At 35.3% G+C, this 18,615-nt stretch overlaps 1 protein-coding gene across 1 annotated transcript; it reads right to left on the bottom strand.

Moving 5' to 3' along the window:
• Positions 1-11,235: 11,235 nt before the first annotated feature.
• Positions 11,236-18,315, bottom strand: LOC117341358 (1-aminocyclopropane-1-carboxylate synthase-like protein 1). Its single transcript, XM_033903214.1, has 7 exons — positions 16,985-18,315; positions 16,094-16,188; positions 14,888-14,962; positions 14,677-14,777; positions 13,686-13,827; positions 11,963-12,107; positions 11,236-11,424 (listed from the first exon to the last, which is right to left on the bottom strand). The coding sequence occupies exons 1-5, from the start codon at positions 17,040-17,042 to the stop codon at positions 13,770-13,772; spliced, it is 387 nt and encodes a 128-aa protein (XP_033759105.1). The 5' UTR covers positions 17,043-18,315; the 3' UTR covers positions 11,236-11,424; positions 11,963-12,107; positions 13,686-13,769.
• Positions 18,316-18,615: the final 300 nt, after the last annotated feature.

The following is an 18,615-nucleotide window of genomic DNA, read 5'->3' as shown; positions in this document are numbered from 1 at the left end:
TCAACTGTGTTAACTATTAGGATAATTCTATTTCATCATTGTCACCATTCAGCTAACTAAACGTGCAATAAACCTTTCTCAATCACAAAAGTCGATAAGAAGTTTTTCTGACCTTCTCACCTGCTCTCTGCGAATCGACATACAATTAAAAGTTCAGTGTTATGATAAACAAATTTTCGTGATACACTGTCACTTAGAACATAAACTATAAACTTACCTATGATTTGTCGATCAGTCGTCTCAGCTAAAACAAATCCTCGGGGATCAGTTGAAAAAGCACAGTCTAAATACGCTTTCTCCATAATCCATTTTTCAGCGTTCAATAACTGGTATATTGCTGGTAAGTCTTGCGTTCTCATCTGTCGAATCTTGAATTGGACATCGCCTGAAACGTGTATCCTTAAAATCAAAAGTAAAGGGGGGAAATTCAAACTGATTTAATTCTATCCAAGACATCACTCTTTATTAGAAAGACAAACTGTATTAGTGAAGAAGTGACACTTAGCTCGTAAGAATATCAATTTACAATCTTTGCATACAAAGGTACTGCTTAGTGCTTCTGGAGATAAAAAAAGTTTTTAGACGGTGCTGTTAATTTATGTGGCATCTCTAAGGGAACACGCGATATATACTCACACACGTGATCTGAAAACTTAGTAATGCTATCAGGTTGTGTTGGTACAGGTACACTGATATGACCCTGTGACAGCATTCTTCACAAACATGTTTTATATCCACGGTTGGTATTGTCAGTTGTGTATATTACGCCCGCACTACGGTAATTTTGTCTGAAAGCGGGAAGGCGATAGACAGAGTATTAAATGACCATACATGTCGTGATATGTACGTATTAGGGCTGATCACTGTAGAGATAATTGTTATATATTTTTAAGTGAATATGGCTTCATATTTATTTTGCTCACTTGGATCGAAGCGTTATTTTTTTAAGAATATCTTTTCAGAATTTATTTAAAAAAAAAAAAATTTAATTTTACCGTTAAAACCTGTTTGCATTGATTTTCAATATGGTTTTTCTTTTGTACGCCACCTTATACTGGATAATATTCCTGCACTCGTACTAGCATGGCTCTTCTATCTAAATCCCAACATAACGAAAAATTGTAAAAATTGAAACAAACCTATATTATAATAAAAAAAAGTTGCATTAAATTTTGACAGTTTCTAGAATTTGAAAATCTTCGATTTGTATGTAAATATGGATTGAACTAACGCGGTTTTTAGAATATGTCTGTATCTCATTGCGTTCATACATCCCTTAACGCAATACAAACACCGTGCAATCACTATATCAACATCAAACAAATCGTTGAAATACCGAAGGAAAAAAAAGTTGGTAACTACGGCAGTTGTGGTTGCTAGACAAAATAAAAAGAAGCAACTCAACATTTTGTTTAATGACTGCGTTTTTGATCAATTAATATATTCACAATCCACAATTTCCGTCTCGGATGAACTATGATTGTCAATCATAGTGTGTTTTGACACAGATTTACTAGTGACGTAGTCCGATGTTCTATAGGGGCTGTACACATTGCACACATTTCCGCAATATTCAGTTCAGTATTTGACAAAATATTCACTCGACGTTAGCTTTTTGTACAGAGATATACGAATAACAGAAGAAAAACGTTAAAATTGCGTTGGTCAGTCCTTTCAGAATGGCGCCGTGTAGTTGACGTTTAGTAACGTCACAAAGAGACGACGTCATCATTACGTTACCGATTCCCGCACTTATTAATCCGCTGAGCCTTTTCTTCACTGCGTTTACGGTGGTATGAACACAATCATAGTCTACTAAAAAGAAGATGGGAGAGATGTTAATATAAAAGTGTGAGATATTAGAGGGATATCAATTTTGCGTATGTATACCACTTATGTTTTAACTGGGAGATTAGTTGTTTTGCCTGCTACGAAATGTATCGAAAGTGAGATTATATTGATTCGCTGTGGTGGTCGTCTTCGGCGGAGGCGAAAATATATCAATATGATATTTAAGTTTATATCCGTCACCCAAAACAAATCAGTGTAACGTCAAACAATTTGGTATATCTTTAGAGCATGTACATTGTAATCACCGTGTACAATCTCAACCCTGGGTTGTAAGAAACGGAAGCGCTTGTACACGAGGTCAGGTGAGCACACGTGTCTGTATCGCTGCTAAATGATTCTCGTTTCATTTTTCAAATAGCCGAGGACACCACCAATGTTTTGAGATTATCTCACACTCGTGTCTGCAGCTGATATCGCTTGGCTTCAAATACCTTTAATAGGTACCAGCCTTACATAACCCAACCGGTGTCAGGTCGAGAAACTATAATTGGAAGTAAACATATAATCACGTGACCCACATGACGAAAAGTAAGGCATTTTCTCGATGAAACCCATGAATAGAAAAACATGTGATTAAATGTTTAATGGACTGTAGTTAAAGTTTAAAGTCGATTTGAATGATGCATATTGCAGGCAATAATAGCGTATCGACTATTGGTGTTGTTTTTTTTTGTGTATATTAAACAGCAAATAGCAAAGTATTTTGCTACAAATATTTTATATCTAAAGTTTCATCAGTTTGAGAAATTTCTACATTTACCTACGATGGTTTTTTGTTGTCTCAGCCACAACAAATGCCCTGGGATCAGTTAAAAAAGAGCAGTCGAAATACGCTGTTTTTATAATTCATAATTTTTATTTGATAACTGGTATATTGTTAGTAGGTGTTTGGTTTCTGTGGACGAATCTTGAATTGAACATTGCGAGATGCATTTACTCTTTAAATCAAAGGCCAATATACAAAAGTGTTCTAACATGGAAATATTAATTAATTATCAATAAAGATCTATCAAAATAACAAACTTGAAGGAAGCATCGCATGTAAAACAATATACTTACCTTCTTTGCATACAGGTAACCGATCGTCCTGATGGAATTCTGTGCAATCCTTGCAAACTTGTTGCAACCATTTTGCGCAGTGCCATTGCCATACATATATATATCTGCACACTTCTTCTGAAAAACTTACACTGATATTGTATTATGTAATGTTTAAACGAACCTAGTCGACGTTGCCCTTCAAAGAAATGTTCTTTATTTAGTACGATCACAATGACATTGAAAGGGGAAGGTTGAAGTCAAATGCATTATAAAACCATGCGTGTCTTGGCACGATATTTGTGAAGGTATCACTATACAGTCTTTCAATGGTTCTTTTTGAGCGTGTTTCTGTATGTGGCATACTGATATTTTAGCATTCATGCTTTTTATGTTTAGTGTAGGATTAAGATAATGACATACCCAATGTGTCGATAAATATTTTCGTTCAGTACGTTATATCAAGAGGATTGAATTGCTGTGTTGCAAACCTTTGAGTGTTTTTCCTTTTTTTCAAATGTTTTATTTCAAAGGCATAAATGCATAACATCACATAAGCAAACATCATCATCATCATCATCATCATCATCCATCAACAATCATTATCTCCACTCTACACAGTCATACATATACCTTTGAGTGTTTTAATATATACATAAACACATAATGAGATATATGTACCTTTCATTTTAGCCTTCTGTTGCATCAAGCAATAATGATATGAAATAACCACACGCCCTCTACAAACCGACACTCTCGGTTATCCTTTTTTTTCGTCAATGTTCTTTGCTCCATATAACTGGCATGTTCTTATACGGTTATGTCATACGTGTAATGAATTATGTTTGACAAGTATCACAGCCAAGGATGTGACCTGTTAGTCTCCAATTAGCTTAATAACGCAGCCCCGGTAATGTATACGCCCCATGTGTGGAAGCCTAGAAACGCCCCATTAAAGACGCACAATAGATCAATTCGATAGCGATATAAAGTGTTTTAACGAGCTATTGACAACAATACCGTTAGCTTAAATGCTCACCTATAATTTCCCCTACACTTCGAGAACTGATTGTGAGTTATATTTTAAAACCACTCGCTTACTTTAGAATATTGACAGAAATTTCTGCCCTGCAGGTAGGGCGTAAGAATTGTACCTGCTGCCCCCATTGCATGATCGTAAGAGGCGACTAAACTTGGGATCTTATCTTTTCTCTTCTTTCTTAACAACTTTCTTCTTCCAAATGTCTCCCTTGACAATGCCTCACTTTTGACCTTTAGTTGAGCGTTCGCCGCTGTGAGGAAGGTTTTGGGTTCTGTCCCCTAGCCGAGACATACCAGAGTCTTTAAAAATGGTAGTTGCTACTCCTGCTTAGCGCTCAGCATATTTGGAGTGGGACGACTGGTTGGCCCGTTGTCAGTATAATGTGACCGGGTGGGGTGTGCTGCTGGGTGTCTTCGGCAGTATGCTTCAGTGAGATAGCACTTTAAATCGGCAAAAGTTGCGGCCTATCACAAGGAGATTTAACACGAACATACCGCAGCCTCCCAAAACACACATACGCACTCACCACACGCATACATATCGCACGCACGGGAGGCCGTCCTTAAATGACCTTAGATGTTAATAGGACGTTAAACAAAATAAACCAAACCAAACCAATCACAGAAATTTATTTAAATTAAAGATGTCAATTCTTTAAATCAAAATACAAATGGATGAAAATAAAAATGGTATATTATATAAGTAGATAAAGATATATTATTGTTACTATAGACTAGTGCATCCTTAAATCGGTTTTAACATACATGTATGAATCAAAACATCATGCTGCAATTTTCAACCCACAACGATATCTAGTAATATAGTCACGTGAGGTTTTCATAAATATACTTTACATTTTCCAAGAGCATTATTAAAAATTATATAACCAATCCATACGTCATAAATTAATATTTCCTATAAAATCCTTCTATCGTCACTAATGATGATACATGTGCTGAATGAAACACATAGCCTTGATGGAACAATTTTTTATAGTCCTTTCCACGAAAGAGATTAAATATGCTTGTTTATTTAAGCATTGAACTCTTACCAAATAGTAGCATACAGTCGATATGAATACAATTTGGGTGATAGATAAATGAAATATTTATCTGTAACTCAAATTGCTTTCCCTACCGCTGACGTCGTCGAGTTCAAATACCGGAACAGCCGAAATTTCCACAAGGAATAATATACAGTGGAACTTCGTTAACTCGAAGTCGACGGGACCACGAAAAAACTTCGAGTTATCCGAGTGTTCGAATTAAGCGAGTTATCATTTTTGGTGAATAGTTTGGTCGATATTTGTCAACATTATATAATCATTATAACTTCGCTCTGTCGCTCATCAGTTTAGTGTGAAGACTGGTCAATACATGTAAATATATATGTAATGTTTCGTTATGTTACTTGTAATTTGGTGTAGTTTTGCCGATATACAGTCACGATAAAGTTTCTTTCACTTAGTTACTTCAAGAACGATCTGATGTCCAAGTCATGTTTGCAAAAGGTAAACGATAAAACGGAATTCGACAAAATAACAAGTTATTCATGTCAAATCAAATACCCGGTAACCGTTTGAGTTTAACACAGATTGCATGCAAAACGTAACAGAACCATTACCTTTTATTGGACATATAAAATACTGTTTGATAGTCCAACTTACGTTTTATTGATAACCACGCCATTTCCATGTGTATTAGCACCGGAAGTTAGGCTGCGCATGTGCGTATAAAATGTTACTGTAACTGAGCTGGCGTTTTATCCGATTTAATAGACAGCACTGACCGTTACAGTTGTACTCTGAACACCTTGGCAGTAATTACGCTGTAGTTTCAGCAGTTTAAAGATTTAATAGGCGCCGGTGACTGTTTCATTTCTACACCTGTAAAAACATCAGCCGGGTAGATCTACCGGTGTGTCAGAGATTAGTTCCGCTTGAGCGAACGGGTAGATGAGTTGTTGACTATCGTGTGTACTAATATCGGCGACCGCCTTAGGAAATTACCTGATGTAAGTAAAGCAGTACTTTATATCACCAAGACATGTTGTTATAAGATTCAACCGACAATTTCTTTTATGAATTTATGAAACGCTTATAATAGCATGTAGGTTAGTAGTGCCGATATGTTCAGTATTACAAACGGAATTTAGCTCTTAAAAAATGTCGGCGTTTACCACCGATCGACGAAAATTATCCTTCGAGTTATTCGATCATTTCAAATAGGATTTTTATTGTTGGGACCAAATTTTCACTTCGTATTATCCGAGTTCTTCGAGTTTTCCGAGTTCGAGTTTTCCGAGTTTTCTTTACTAAGATAAAGAAAGAATTCGGCCGGGACCGACGAGGTACTTCGAGTTAAGCGGGGTATTCGAGTTATCCGAGTTCGAGTTAACGAAGTTCCACTGTAGTTCCTTATGTCGTTATTGATAGCAAACACAAAATGTTTTTTTTTGCACATTTGGCTTTATTTGATATTTCATATACGGTTGTAGATATCGTCAAATTGTTGACAATTAATTTCTGATTGTTTAAAATCAAAGCCGTTTTTCTGCACAATGATATACTGTTTACATTTAGAAGTGATGGGGCGTTGAACGGGTATTGCACTGGACCCGATTCCTCGGAAACTCTGTTTTATGTTGTTATAGACTGGTTTTACCTTATTTTTAGAAGAATATCAGCTCTTTAATTATAAATGAAAGTCGTCTTGACAGTAGGTGAAAACGTTTCCAAGGATATTTCGTTCGAAACAGATTCCAGTCTAATCCGTATGTCACATCAGTTTCGACAACTTGGCAGACGACGTTAAACTTCACAAGGGCTCGATTTTGGAGTAAGGTAGGCCTTTGACATCAGTGAATACATACTGGAAGTCTGAAACCATGTCGATACTGCCTATTTCCCTGTAATATAATAATTATCTGTCCACTTCATTTCTTTATTATAAAATTTTACTCTCATAACTTGTGAAGTTGCTTTATTTTTGTGGTTGCTTATGTAGATAAAAGCTAGCATTCGAAAGCTCTCTAGGCCGAAAGTAACTGGCGGCCATTGTTTTAACCTACAACAAATGAAGATGTATTCCTACACTGACCGAATCACTGTAAATTATAGTATACAGTCTCATGAATACAATTTGGTTTACTGACGACATATGGGCAAATGGAACACAGAATGTAAATATTATATATTTTATGCCGGCATCAAAGCTATGATTCGGCAAAATACATCAGAATGTTGTGTAAGATCAGTTACATTGAAGGGGGGGGGGGGGGGGGGGGGGGGGGGGGGGGGTTATAAAAATACATTTTGAATTTTAATGTGATAATCATTAATTTGCTGTCTACTCTACTCCTCTAGTCCAAATATTTGTTTCATTTATTATAGTTTCTACCAATGTCAAGCATTTCACTGTAGCGATCATTTTCTTTGCAACATTGAATGTGTATACAGATAGAGGGGAGTCACCAAAATTAAATAAAGGACATTTAATTATTTCGTTTGAATAAATCATACAATTCGCAAGTATAACATAATGGCTTACAATTCAGTTTTCTGTCTATATGATTTTAATGAGGAAAACCGACGGAGCAATATATGCGTCAAGAATGTGGGAATCGGTACAATGTTTTGCGTGGTCATATGCTTATGACGTTATGCTTCTCAACGCCACCATTTTGAATAGGCCGCTTTGTGCAATTTCAGCGTTTTATCTTTATTTTTTTTTTTTTTTTTTTGTTGTTGTTATATGACTGGGCAGCAACGCTAGTGATAATGTCACGTTGTCATTCCTATCTTCCGTCGAATGTTTAACATGAAAGTCAAATTATAAAAGCTAAACATGATATAATATATATAAAGAATAAAATGAAAGGAAAGATATGACACAAAACATATTCAAGAGTATAATAAGATCGTATGGTTCAGAATTTTAAGAATCTGCTGCTATTGTAATCCTGGTAATGGCACCAGTCTTTACACCTGTCTAGTGGTAAGTAAGTATAGTACCAAGGTTCTGTAGTCCATACTCCATACTGGTAGTGAAATGTAACTGAATATACAAGAAAGACAAATAAACAATCAAAAAGATAAATATTTTATCACATACCTATGCAATCTTACAATAGTGATACAACAAATTTCGGTGAATGTTTTCTGTCGGTTTGTATCACACATGTGTACCGAATACACTGACAAGTTTTTATCGCGGAATTGACCGGTACCTACGTGAAATAAACTATCCATACACAAAATGACATCAGTGTTATTTAGCACCAGTCGTCAAGTGATACAATACCGTAGGTAAGAACTGAAACAATTAGGGGTTTGGAAATAAACCGAACAGGGCTGAGCCGGTCAGTGAAATTAAGGAAAACGCGCTATGGCAAAGTGGTCAGCTGGGATAAGACCATTCGCAGTCTCCAGTCAACACTGTGTGGTATCATAATACAAAATTGTTGGGGTTCAGGGGGTGCGACGAAAACAGGCAATTAAAATGAGGGGATCCTGAACTGAAAACTGAAGAAAACGGCCAAGAATATTTGGAATTTAATGAAAGATCAACAAAAACTCGTTGAGGCAATTCAATTTACCAGAGGTCATTTAACCCAAAACTTTGTAAAAATCCCGAGAATTTATCCAGATGTCCAATCAAAACATATAAACTTTACGTGAAACGCAGGCCACACGAAATGAACACTGTCAATCAGAACAAGAACGGTAAACGTTGGTTTAAAAATCAGCCAGGCTACGCCCTCAGGGTGACATAACACCTCTCGTTTGGACAAATATTCAGGTCAACCCAGACACAGGGCAATGGTTGTATAATATTAACACACCGTATCGTATGCACCAAGTGTTGTTCATCCGAAGGTAAAGGTTTAAATTCCCTGTCGTAGTTGTAGTGTATCAAATATATGTAATATGTTCACAATTCGCATCCATGTTTGCATATATATTGCAACGGAGGTATGCATACCATCTAATAGACGGTATATCATTATGATCATGTCAGAGTATATACATATTTGGCTAACATACGGGTAACTGTGCGATTGACGCGTTGTTATTTTAAGAATGAAGTTATCGTATTCACCTGAAAACAGGTCGATAACTGATTTATTACATGGCAAAACTGTAACATTTTTGTATCACAAATGATTTTCATTACATGTCATAAGATTGGGTTGGTATAGTGGTCGACTGCAGAAGTTCAAAATGACAATTAATAAGACCAATTCAGCAATGAAATTAAACTAAGTTATTTATTATTGCTTAAGATTCAACAAAATGTGAATATAACAACATGTCCGAATTCAGTCTACTTAACTCTGTACCAGGAGCCTATAGGGACCACGGAACCAAATGATTTCCCATAGACGGTAATGTTAACGTTTATCACTGTACTGCTTAAATGGAGTTTTCAACACTGGTCCAGTAGCCATAATTTTGATGTATGTCATCTCGGAAACCTCTAAATGGAATTATAAAAAATTCTACCAATTTGAACTTTTTTTATATGGGAGCCGCCATCTTGTATTGAATTCAGCACTAAAAATTCATCTAAATTAACAACAAAATACACACTTACTTAACTCCACCTGACAAAAACAGGCTAGCAAAAAAATAACTGTTTTTTTCTATATATTTTACATCTACATGTATTGCCCAACCCACATATTAAAACTTTGGAAACTTCTCTCATCTAAATATCCAATCAGTAGGCCCCGATGTATTCACCTTCCTATTAAATCTTCTGCCCAAACGGGGAAAACCCACATTCTATTTTTGATTTGGTTCTGTGGTCCCTATACATATATGTATATTTAAGCATACATTTTTGATGTCATGGATTGTGGGAAAGTCCCTTGTTTCTATATTAGGGTACAAACTCGAGTAGTTATTTGATTGTTATATCACCATGTAGCGTGGATTTGACCTCACGGAGTGTGGGAAAGTCCATTGTTACTTTATTTGGAAAGGAACTCGAGTTGTTGGATTATTATCACCCTGTAGCGTGGATTTAACCTCACGGATTGTGGGAAAGTCCCTTGTTACTATCTTTGGGAAGGAACTCGAGTTGTTAGATTATTATATTATTATATCACCCTGTAGCGCGGATTTGACGTCAACGATTGTGGGAAAGTCCCGCGTTACTATATTTTGATAGGAATTGGAGTTGCTGAATTGTTATATCACATGTAGCGCGGATTTGAGATTGAGAGTTAGAATGATAGTATAGTAGGTGGTAAACACAGCATGCAGTCCCGTTATCACGTATACACTGGTTCGGTGGATACGTGACAACGATAACGTATAGTAATCAATGAGACGCGTGTCCAACACAAATATATTTCCGTTTTAAACAACTTCAGGGGTCTTTTTATTTCTTTTTAATCAAAGGTAGATATATGTTCACGTATTATAAGAAATTATAAAACATCAGTATAAGTAGTTTCCTTTGATTGATACTATGTCAGCTGGTAGTCGCCTTGTTCCCATTTTGCGTCAATACTGAGCGGAAACGTCGAAGCCCTGAAATAAATATTAGATACAAACAGTTTTTGTCAAATCCTGACAAATTTAAATCATATTTCTCACGTAAAGAATATAGATTTCTCATACATGTAAGCATTAATTTCTCACATACCTAAGCACTGTTAATTCTTTACATATGTAGCTATTGTCAGTGTCAGACACAAGTTAACATTGTTAATTAAATACAGTACATGTCAACATTTTTTTGTTTTTTTTTTCAAACGCATGTAAACATTGATAATATCATGCATTCGAAACCACTGTTAAAATAGCAACATTGTAAACATGTGATAAAGCCTGATAGAGGACGCACGGCAACGAACAAAATGTTATTTGAAAAAGTCCCAAAATTGTATCATATATTCAAAGCGTGTTAAATATCATTGATTATGTTATTGCTCAATACCCAGTATTGGTATATCAGGAATAGCAACATCATTTTGTATTCATCTTGGTAAACATACACGTGTGTATTACAGTATCTATGAGATAAATATTTCACACTACGGAACACGCAATAGTACTTGTAAGTGTCAATACAGTTATAACTATATGATAACAATAACGATAAGAGGTGGATGATAAGCTTTAGCCATCACGTAGTAGTGGAAGGTGACTGACTCACTGAACAATATACGGACTATCCACTCCATGCCGTCATGGACAGATAGGGTATAGTATCCGGTCCAAGAATACATCCACTTCTCAGCTTTTCGAGAAACAAATCGTCGAAATACACACATTGGATCATTACCTGAGGTATATATATATTGCGACCCCGAGAGATTCAATACTTACCCTCTTGGATTTCATGTTCTGGCAAAGTGAAAGTAAGTCGAAACCAGCCGGGAATCCGACTTAACATCTCCATGCCGGGTATAATGTAGAGACCGGCTTCCATAAATATGTTAAACAGCTTGTTTTCTTCTTCTCTTGATAAATCCTTCAAAAACTGGAGAAAAAAGAAGAAGAAAAAAACAACAACAAAAAAACAAAAACCAACAACATGAAAACAACTACAAAAACCGAGTTATCTCTTTATAAGTTTTGTCAATTATCACACGACATTCTATATTGAACATAAAAATATATACGTTACATGCATCTAGAGCCCCGGGTATTGTCCCATCCAAGTAGTATTAAAAGGGTCTATACAGTAATTATCTTTGATCATTTTCAAGGTATCTGATCGGTTATATTTACATGGTATTTTTATTTTGGAGGAGGCTTGATAATGTTTCTATCGACATGTGTATGAGTATGCATGTACAATTAACAATCAGAAGATGTTCAAAGTTATGGAAAAGTTTATTTGACGGAACATTCATTAAGCCAATTACATTACATTGAACCTTTGATTAATTGATGTACTCCAGGTTTATAAAGCACAACCTTTCCTTACATTTATAAAGAATGACAGACAATGGCATATTTATCGTCGAGTCATTGAAAAAGGATACGGAGTATATGAGATATCAGTCAAAACTTACCTGAGACAAGTCCATCCAAAAGAAAATTGCATTCCGGCAGCTGTAAGGTGTTGGGATATTCAACTCGTCCAAAACTTCTTTACCAACTTGTACATGTCTTTTGCTCTCTCGTAATATGCTGGGAAATATACTTTGTCTATCCATTCTGAAAACCACATATTCAACATACAAAACTGCTGTTTCAGGCAGTATATAATAATAGTATACCGCTGCAGCATTCTTTAAATATTAAGTTTCAGAGCTAACATAAATATACCATGAAGTGTTTGTAATTCAATATATTTGATTTTTGAGAGTGGTTCCGTAGACTTCTTGAGAATACTAAATGTAAGTTATGCAAATAGCTGATTTTATGCTGTAACACATTAATTTGCTTTTGTTTTTTTTATTCTGTTTGGGTTATGTCCCTTTATGGGGCTCTTTTATCCCGTAGGGAACCCCAGAGCATACAACACTTGGTTGGTTGTTTACCTTTCCTCACTTGAAATGTTTTTTCATCATCGCCATTTTGTTTTTACGCATTTAGTACTAAATTTTAAATTAAGCTATTTCGAAGCCCACCCTCATTCCACCCTTTTATAATTAATACGGTTTTGGGTAATTCTGTCAAATATCCACTAATGATGTAAATTGTCATGCGATTTGTATTTTGTTCTAATACTGATGCGGAATTAGCCATCTTATGATGAGTTTTTAAAAAAAATATTTCTGATGATAATAATTTTCATGTTTCTATAATAAATTGTCATCTTGTATAAGATGGCCTTTTCAATTAAATCAGCATGGAGCATGCATAAAGGGTATTAGTGGTAATATTGAGAAAAGTTAAATGGCATTTTATTTTTAAAAATGTTTTATTAATAATTGAATACATATATAATATTGAAATCCGATATTAAAAAATATAATTTATTAGTCATGAGCAATTTGCTACTCTCCATCCAGTTCTTGACGTTTATATCGGCATATAAGCAGTTTTAGTCGCGTCCAAATTTACTATGGTTAAAAACCATGTACGTTGTTTTGATGTAAACGAGTAACATAAGTTCCATTGTTTATGACGTAGGTCAGCTTTATGCGTCCAACGAGGTAAATAAGCTAATATGTCAGAGGAAATTGAAACCATGACGTAAGCACAAGAATAAGCGGGACATTTGAAATCGTAAGAATTGGTTGTAACAGTGATGGTAAGTCAATATATTTAATTCGTGAGAGTGGCTCAATGCCCATTACTTTATTGTCCTAAGCTACACACATTTGTTCGTGGTATCAATGAGCTACACACATTCCATTGTTAAGATGTAAATGAGCTTCACACATTCCATTGTTAAGAAGTAAATGAGCTCCACACATTCCATTGTTTAGATGTAAATGAGCTAAACACATTACATTGTTTAGATGTAAATGAGCTTTACACATTCCAATGTTTAGCTGTAAATGAGCTGTACACGTTCCATTATGTAAATGAGCTGTACACGTTCCATTATGTAAATGAGCTGTACACGTTCCATTATGTAAATGAGCAACATACGTCCCATTATGTAAATGAGCTATACACGTTCCATTATGTATATGAGCTGTACACGTTCCATTATGTAAATGAGCTACATAGTTCCATTATGTAAATGAGCAACATACGTCCCATTATGTAAATGAGCTATACACGTTTCATTATGTAAATAAGCTATACACGTTCCATGATGTAAATGAACTACACACGTACTTGTATCAGATAATATGCCGTTAATAAGTTTCTGTGTAGGGGCAGGGATAGGCTGAAACGTAGCTATCTGCTTCAGTCGAGTAATTATCCTAATGTCATGAGAATAGACCACTCCGCAACGAAACCCGGACAGTCCAAAATCCTACAAAAATATTATTACGATGCAAATAAAACAGCAAAAATAAAAAATTAAAAAATAACAAGACATTAACACATCGAACATATTCACAAGAAATGTTTCCACTCTGATAAAAGGACATCCTTTGTGTTAGATGACATCAGATGACAACGACGTTATGGTATGTGTTGTAACTGAAGAAATAGAATGCCCCTACAATGCTGTCAGTATCCCAGTGTCCAACTGGGTATTTCATTGAGTAGCACTATGAAGTCGACATCAGCTCTGCTCTATCACAAGGAGACAAACTCGAAAATAACGCTGTCTCCTACTACACATACATCCACCCAACGCATTAATCGCGCATCCAAGGGAGGCGGCCGTTGATATGACGTTTTAACTATACAAAACCCAACAAAAACTGTTAACATGGAATGTTCTGGCTAATGTAATGAAGAGTTGTACATTTGTTTTAAACCAAATTAGATTTTAGTTCATTTTAGCACGTTACGACTCGTTTCATAAATTTTCTTTTGAAATGAATGTATGTATAAATTGCATATATCATATGTAATAATTTCATTGAAATCAATAAACGGAGTTTATAATGCATATAATAGAAAGTCAAACAAAAAATAGTATATGTGTGATACCTTGCTTAATCCCCACACAAAGTGAGTTCTCTGTGGATCAGGAATAGATAATGACAAGACGCTCGTGAAACCTCCTTGACCTTGCGTTGACAGCGCATATATTTCGTCAGCTATGACGTGTAATCCCTCCCTGCAAATTTGTCAAAAAAAAAACAATTGGTAATATTTTATTATTTAAAACACAAACATTTGTGTAAAAAAAAAATTGAAAATTCGCTACCTTTTGCAGAATGTCATTAACTGCTGTAATTCGTGCGGATTGTAGACTTTCCCGGTGGGATTATTGGGGTTAACAAGGATCACGCCACGTACAATCAAACCCTATAAAACAAAGCGACGTAGCTATCATAGCTAACGCAAAATAGCTAGATGTATGATTTTGAAAATGATTGAAATCCTTTCCTTGAATTTTTTAAAACTTAACTACATACATCATTCCTGGCTTTTTGCAAGTACGATTCCAGTAAGTCTATTCGCATCTTAAACGGATCCTCAGGTGAGGTTATCTGCAAAACATAATATAGCACGAGCAATACATAACATGTCATATTACTTAATTTCTAGTCGATATAGATAGTATATTGAATGGATAATAAAGACAATAACAAATGATAAATATAGCAGTATACAAATTTTTTTTTGAATCCTCATCTTCATAGATTTCCAGCTCATTGGCACCAGTTGAACTGGAGAATAAATTTAAAGTGTGTTTTTCAATTGGCAGTCATGGCAGCCATCTTGGATTTCGGACCGATCCAAAAAATGGCAACACTTGATCAGGACTATTTCAGGATCCTTCCAGGCAAGTATTAGCACAATCCCACCAGCAGAACTCGAGAAAAGGTTTGAAATAGATGATATTCAGGAAAATGCTGATTGCCCAATCATGTTAAAAAATGGCCGCCACGGCTGCCATGTCAACGTTTTTACAAGGCTGAAAAATAACAACACTTTGTTGGCTCTCCTTCCTTAACATCCTCACCAATTTCCAATTTCCAGGTCAATTGCACCAGTGGAACTGGAGAACAATTTTGAATTGTGTTTTCCAAGATGGCGGCCATGTTGGATTTCAGAACGACCCAAAAAAAACAACACTTTGTCAAGACCATCTAAGGGTCATTCTAGGTAAGTTAGAGCTAAATCTCACTAGTGGAACTTGAGAAGAAGTTCGGGAAACCATGATTGCGCAATCATGTTACAAAATGGCCGCCGTGGCTGCCATGTCAAAGATTTGCAAAGATTGACTCTCCTTCCTTAACATCCTCACCAATTTCCAGATCAACAGCACCAGTGGAACTGGAGAAGAAGTTTAAATTATGTTTTTTTTCAAGATGGTTGCCATGGCGGCCGTCTTGGATTTCAGACCGACCAAAAAAATAACAACGCTTGGTCAAGACCATCTCAGGATCATTCCAGGCGCACGGCGCACTCGACGGACGACGCATACTGACTATAGGTCAGATGACCTAAAAATGGGTTTCCTACTTTTGAGATACCATTATGACACCATATTCAAATAAGAAGAGTTATACAATAGAAAGACAATATTATTTGAATGTTAGAGTTATGCACTTAAAGTATGCAACAGGTAAATAATACTTCACGTAAATTGACGAAAAATGGTAAAAATTACTTACGTCAAACATTGGAACCTCATAGATGTCAACTCCTCCTACTTCAAGCATGTCATTTCTGATCCGGGTGTATACTGGAGTTGGGCACAGGAAAACATCTATAACACAACAATAAAATTAATCAGGTAAATAAAAAATAGCCATTATTAAGCTCTTTTACTTTCATTTTAAGGACATATCATTACCATGATTTTACATATAGACTTGTTTTCTATGTAGACCTGCATTGTTATGTTGTTTGAGCTAGAATGTCCGTTTCGTTTACGTGCCTTCATACTTCATTATTGTTCTAATTCTTTATTTGTTTAATGAGGATCACAAACAGCCCTAAGGATACGAGATGCTCTCCTCAACACATAAAACAATACAGTATATACAAGACGTAATCATATAACACACGCTCTCTCACTCACACATACATTCCATAACATAGAGAAGATGAGGTGGAGAGAAATGAATGAGGATAGAAGGAAAGTGATAAAGCAAAGAAAGTGAAGGTGTGGGAGGGGGGGGGGGGGGGGGGGATGTCATAAGATGACATTAGAACCTTTTTGAATCAACAATATAATCAAATACACAGTCAAAAATGTTTTTGTTTGAGGAATCCGTATTGTGGTCGGAGCCATGCAATATAATGTTTAAAAGGAGATCAGGCATAAGATTTACAATGATATCTGGATTTACATTTGGAGCCAATTCGTTGCAAGTTTTTCTTAACTTACTTCATTATTGATACCACTTATGCGTTTATATTTACTAGAAACCTAAGCAGTTTTATGCACAATCACAATATAAAAGAACCTTAATAAATTGAAGATGTACAGAATAATTGACAGACCTTTTAACTTAACTAGGGAGATTACACACAGTTAATTTTGGCAATAGTCACTATACCTCCTGGGTCAGCCAAAGTAAAAGCCAGAGCGTTAATTATTGCAGATACTCCGTCCATGCACACAATATGTAATGCATTGAAACTACATAGTTAAAATGTATTGTAAACGCATTTATGATAATGGTATGTGCTTGTGATAAATACTCGAAACAAAAAAAAAAAAAAATGAACATTTATGATATGAAAACAACAGGAAGACAACAGAAAGAGTATAATGATATGAATATACATTTGAATGGGTACATGTATAAGCATTTGTAAGGAGACATGTATAAACATACTGTAGTAGCAATCAACATTTTGACCGCGACAGACAGACAGATTTATTATGCTTTAGCGCATGCCTCAATGAAACCAATAAAATCACCAAGTAACCTTTAAAATTAACTATAAGCCGATATGGATTTTCCAGTCACCATTGGTCTTTTGTCATGTTGGTAAATATTATTAATGGTATCCATAAAATGTATAGCAGTCAGTGTTGTGCGTGTATAATACAGAGAATCTTTGTTGTATAGACAAAGCCTTGAGGAGAATGTTTATAAATGTAACACCGAGTGTATATTAACATTTCAACCAGGAAATAAACAAATTAATTATATATCTTACCTTTCCCTCGTCAATCTTCTCCTTGCTCTTGAAATGTTCTTCAATGAATTTGCTCAAAGTTTTTCTTAGTCTAACAAGAAAATGTAGGCACAGGTAAATAAAGAAGAAAATTCACATACCCGCATTGCATATATTCTAAACATACCGTAATTTTTAGTGCAATCTGATGCTTTCTGTGTGTGCAAACCGCAACTTGTTGATACTATCGTTACTATTTTGAAAATACACTTGTATAAAACTGCTATTTGAACATTAATTCTTTATGTAGGATGTTAGAGTCAACTGTCCCCAAACTAAGATAACTAAAGTCACAACACATACAAAAGCAATTGCTTGCACAGTAGTTGTGAGAGTGCAAACCTCGAAACATACGTGGAGGGGCCGCTGATTTACGATATTATAGTAAAAAACGTAAAAAAAATGATGTCGCTGTTTAAAACGCCGCTTTTGACTCGCTGACGGAGCAGCGTAATGATTTGAAAAAGAAAAGAGTCCATCAATAAAGTGATTTTTTGTAGGATATAGATTAAATTATAAGGATTAACTTGAATATATATTTTAGTTATGGAGTTATAACAAAAAAAGTCCGCAGGTTGCTCTCATCATAAACCGCTTCACTACACTCCGTTTTTGGGTTTGTTTGTGTGTGTTATACCTCCATAGCATTAAGAACATATTAAAGTTAATCCTTAAAGATGTATTAGTAATATGGTAGTTTGGATTAGAAGGAAACTACTCCAAACATAAGTATATGATGATGTGTTTTCCCTACATTAGCCGGCGTCGTTGTACATATAAGATACAAGTGAACTATTGAATGTTGATTCCGACAAATGCTTAACATAGTTGCATTAGCGTACTGTTGCGTTCCATGAAAAGCAAAATAGTAGAGAATGTCCGTACTAGAAAAGTCGGATGACCCTGATATCTCAGCAATCTGAAAGAAAAATAAATAATTTACTTTCCCTTAAGACAAAGGCGAATGCATTATTAAGATGCCCCATATATCTTCAAATTTAAC

Source organism: Pecten maximus, chromosome 13, assembly GCF_902652985.1.
Source record: "Pecten maximus chromosome 13, xPecMax1.1, whole genome shotgun sequence".
Classification (NCBI taxonomy): Eukaryota; Metazoa; Mollusca; class Bivalvia; order Pectinida; family Pectinidae; genus Pecten; species Pecten maximus.
The sequence above is the reverse complement of the archived record's forward strand: the minus strand, read 5'-3'. Positions and strand labels throughout refer to the sequence as shown.

Coding starts and splice junctions, on each gene's coding strand:
- LOC117341358 (XM_033903214.1), bottom strand. CDS start 17,042: ATGGACGGAGTATCTGCAATAATTAACGCTCTGGCTTTTACTTTGGCT. Junction 14,963..16,093: donor ATGAGGTTCCAATGTTTGAC/GTAAGTAATTTT, acceptor TATGTTTTGCAG/ATAACCTCACCTGAGGATCC. Junction 13,828..14,676: donor TTAATGACATTCTGCAAAAG/GTAGCGAATTTT, acceptor ATATTTTTGTAG/GATTTTGGACTGTCCGGGTT.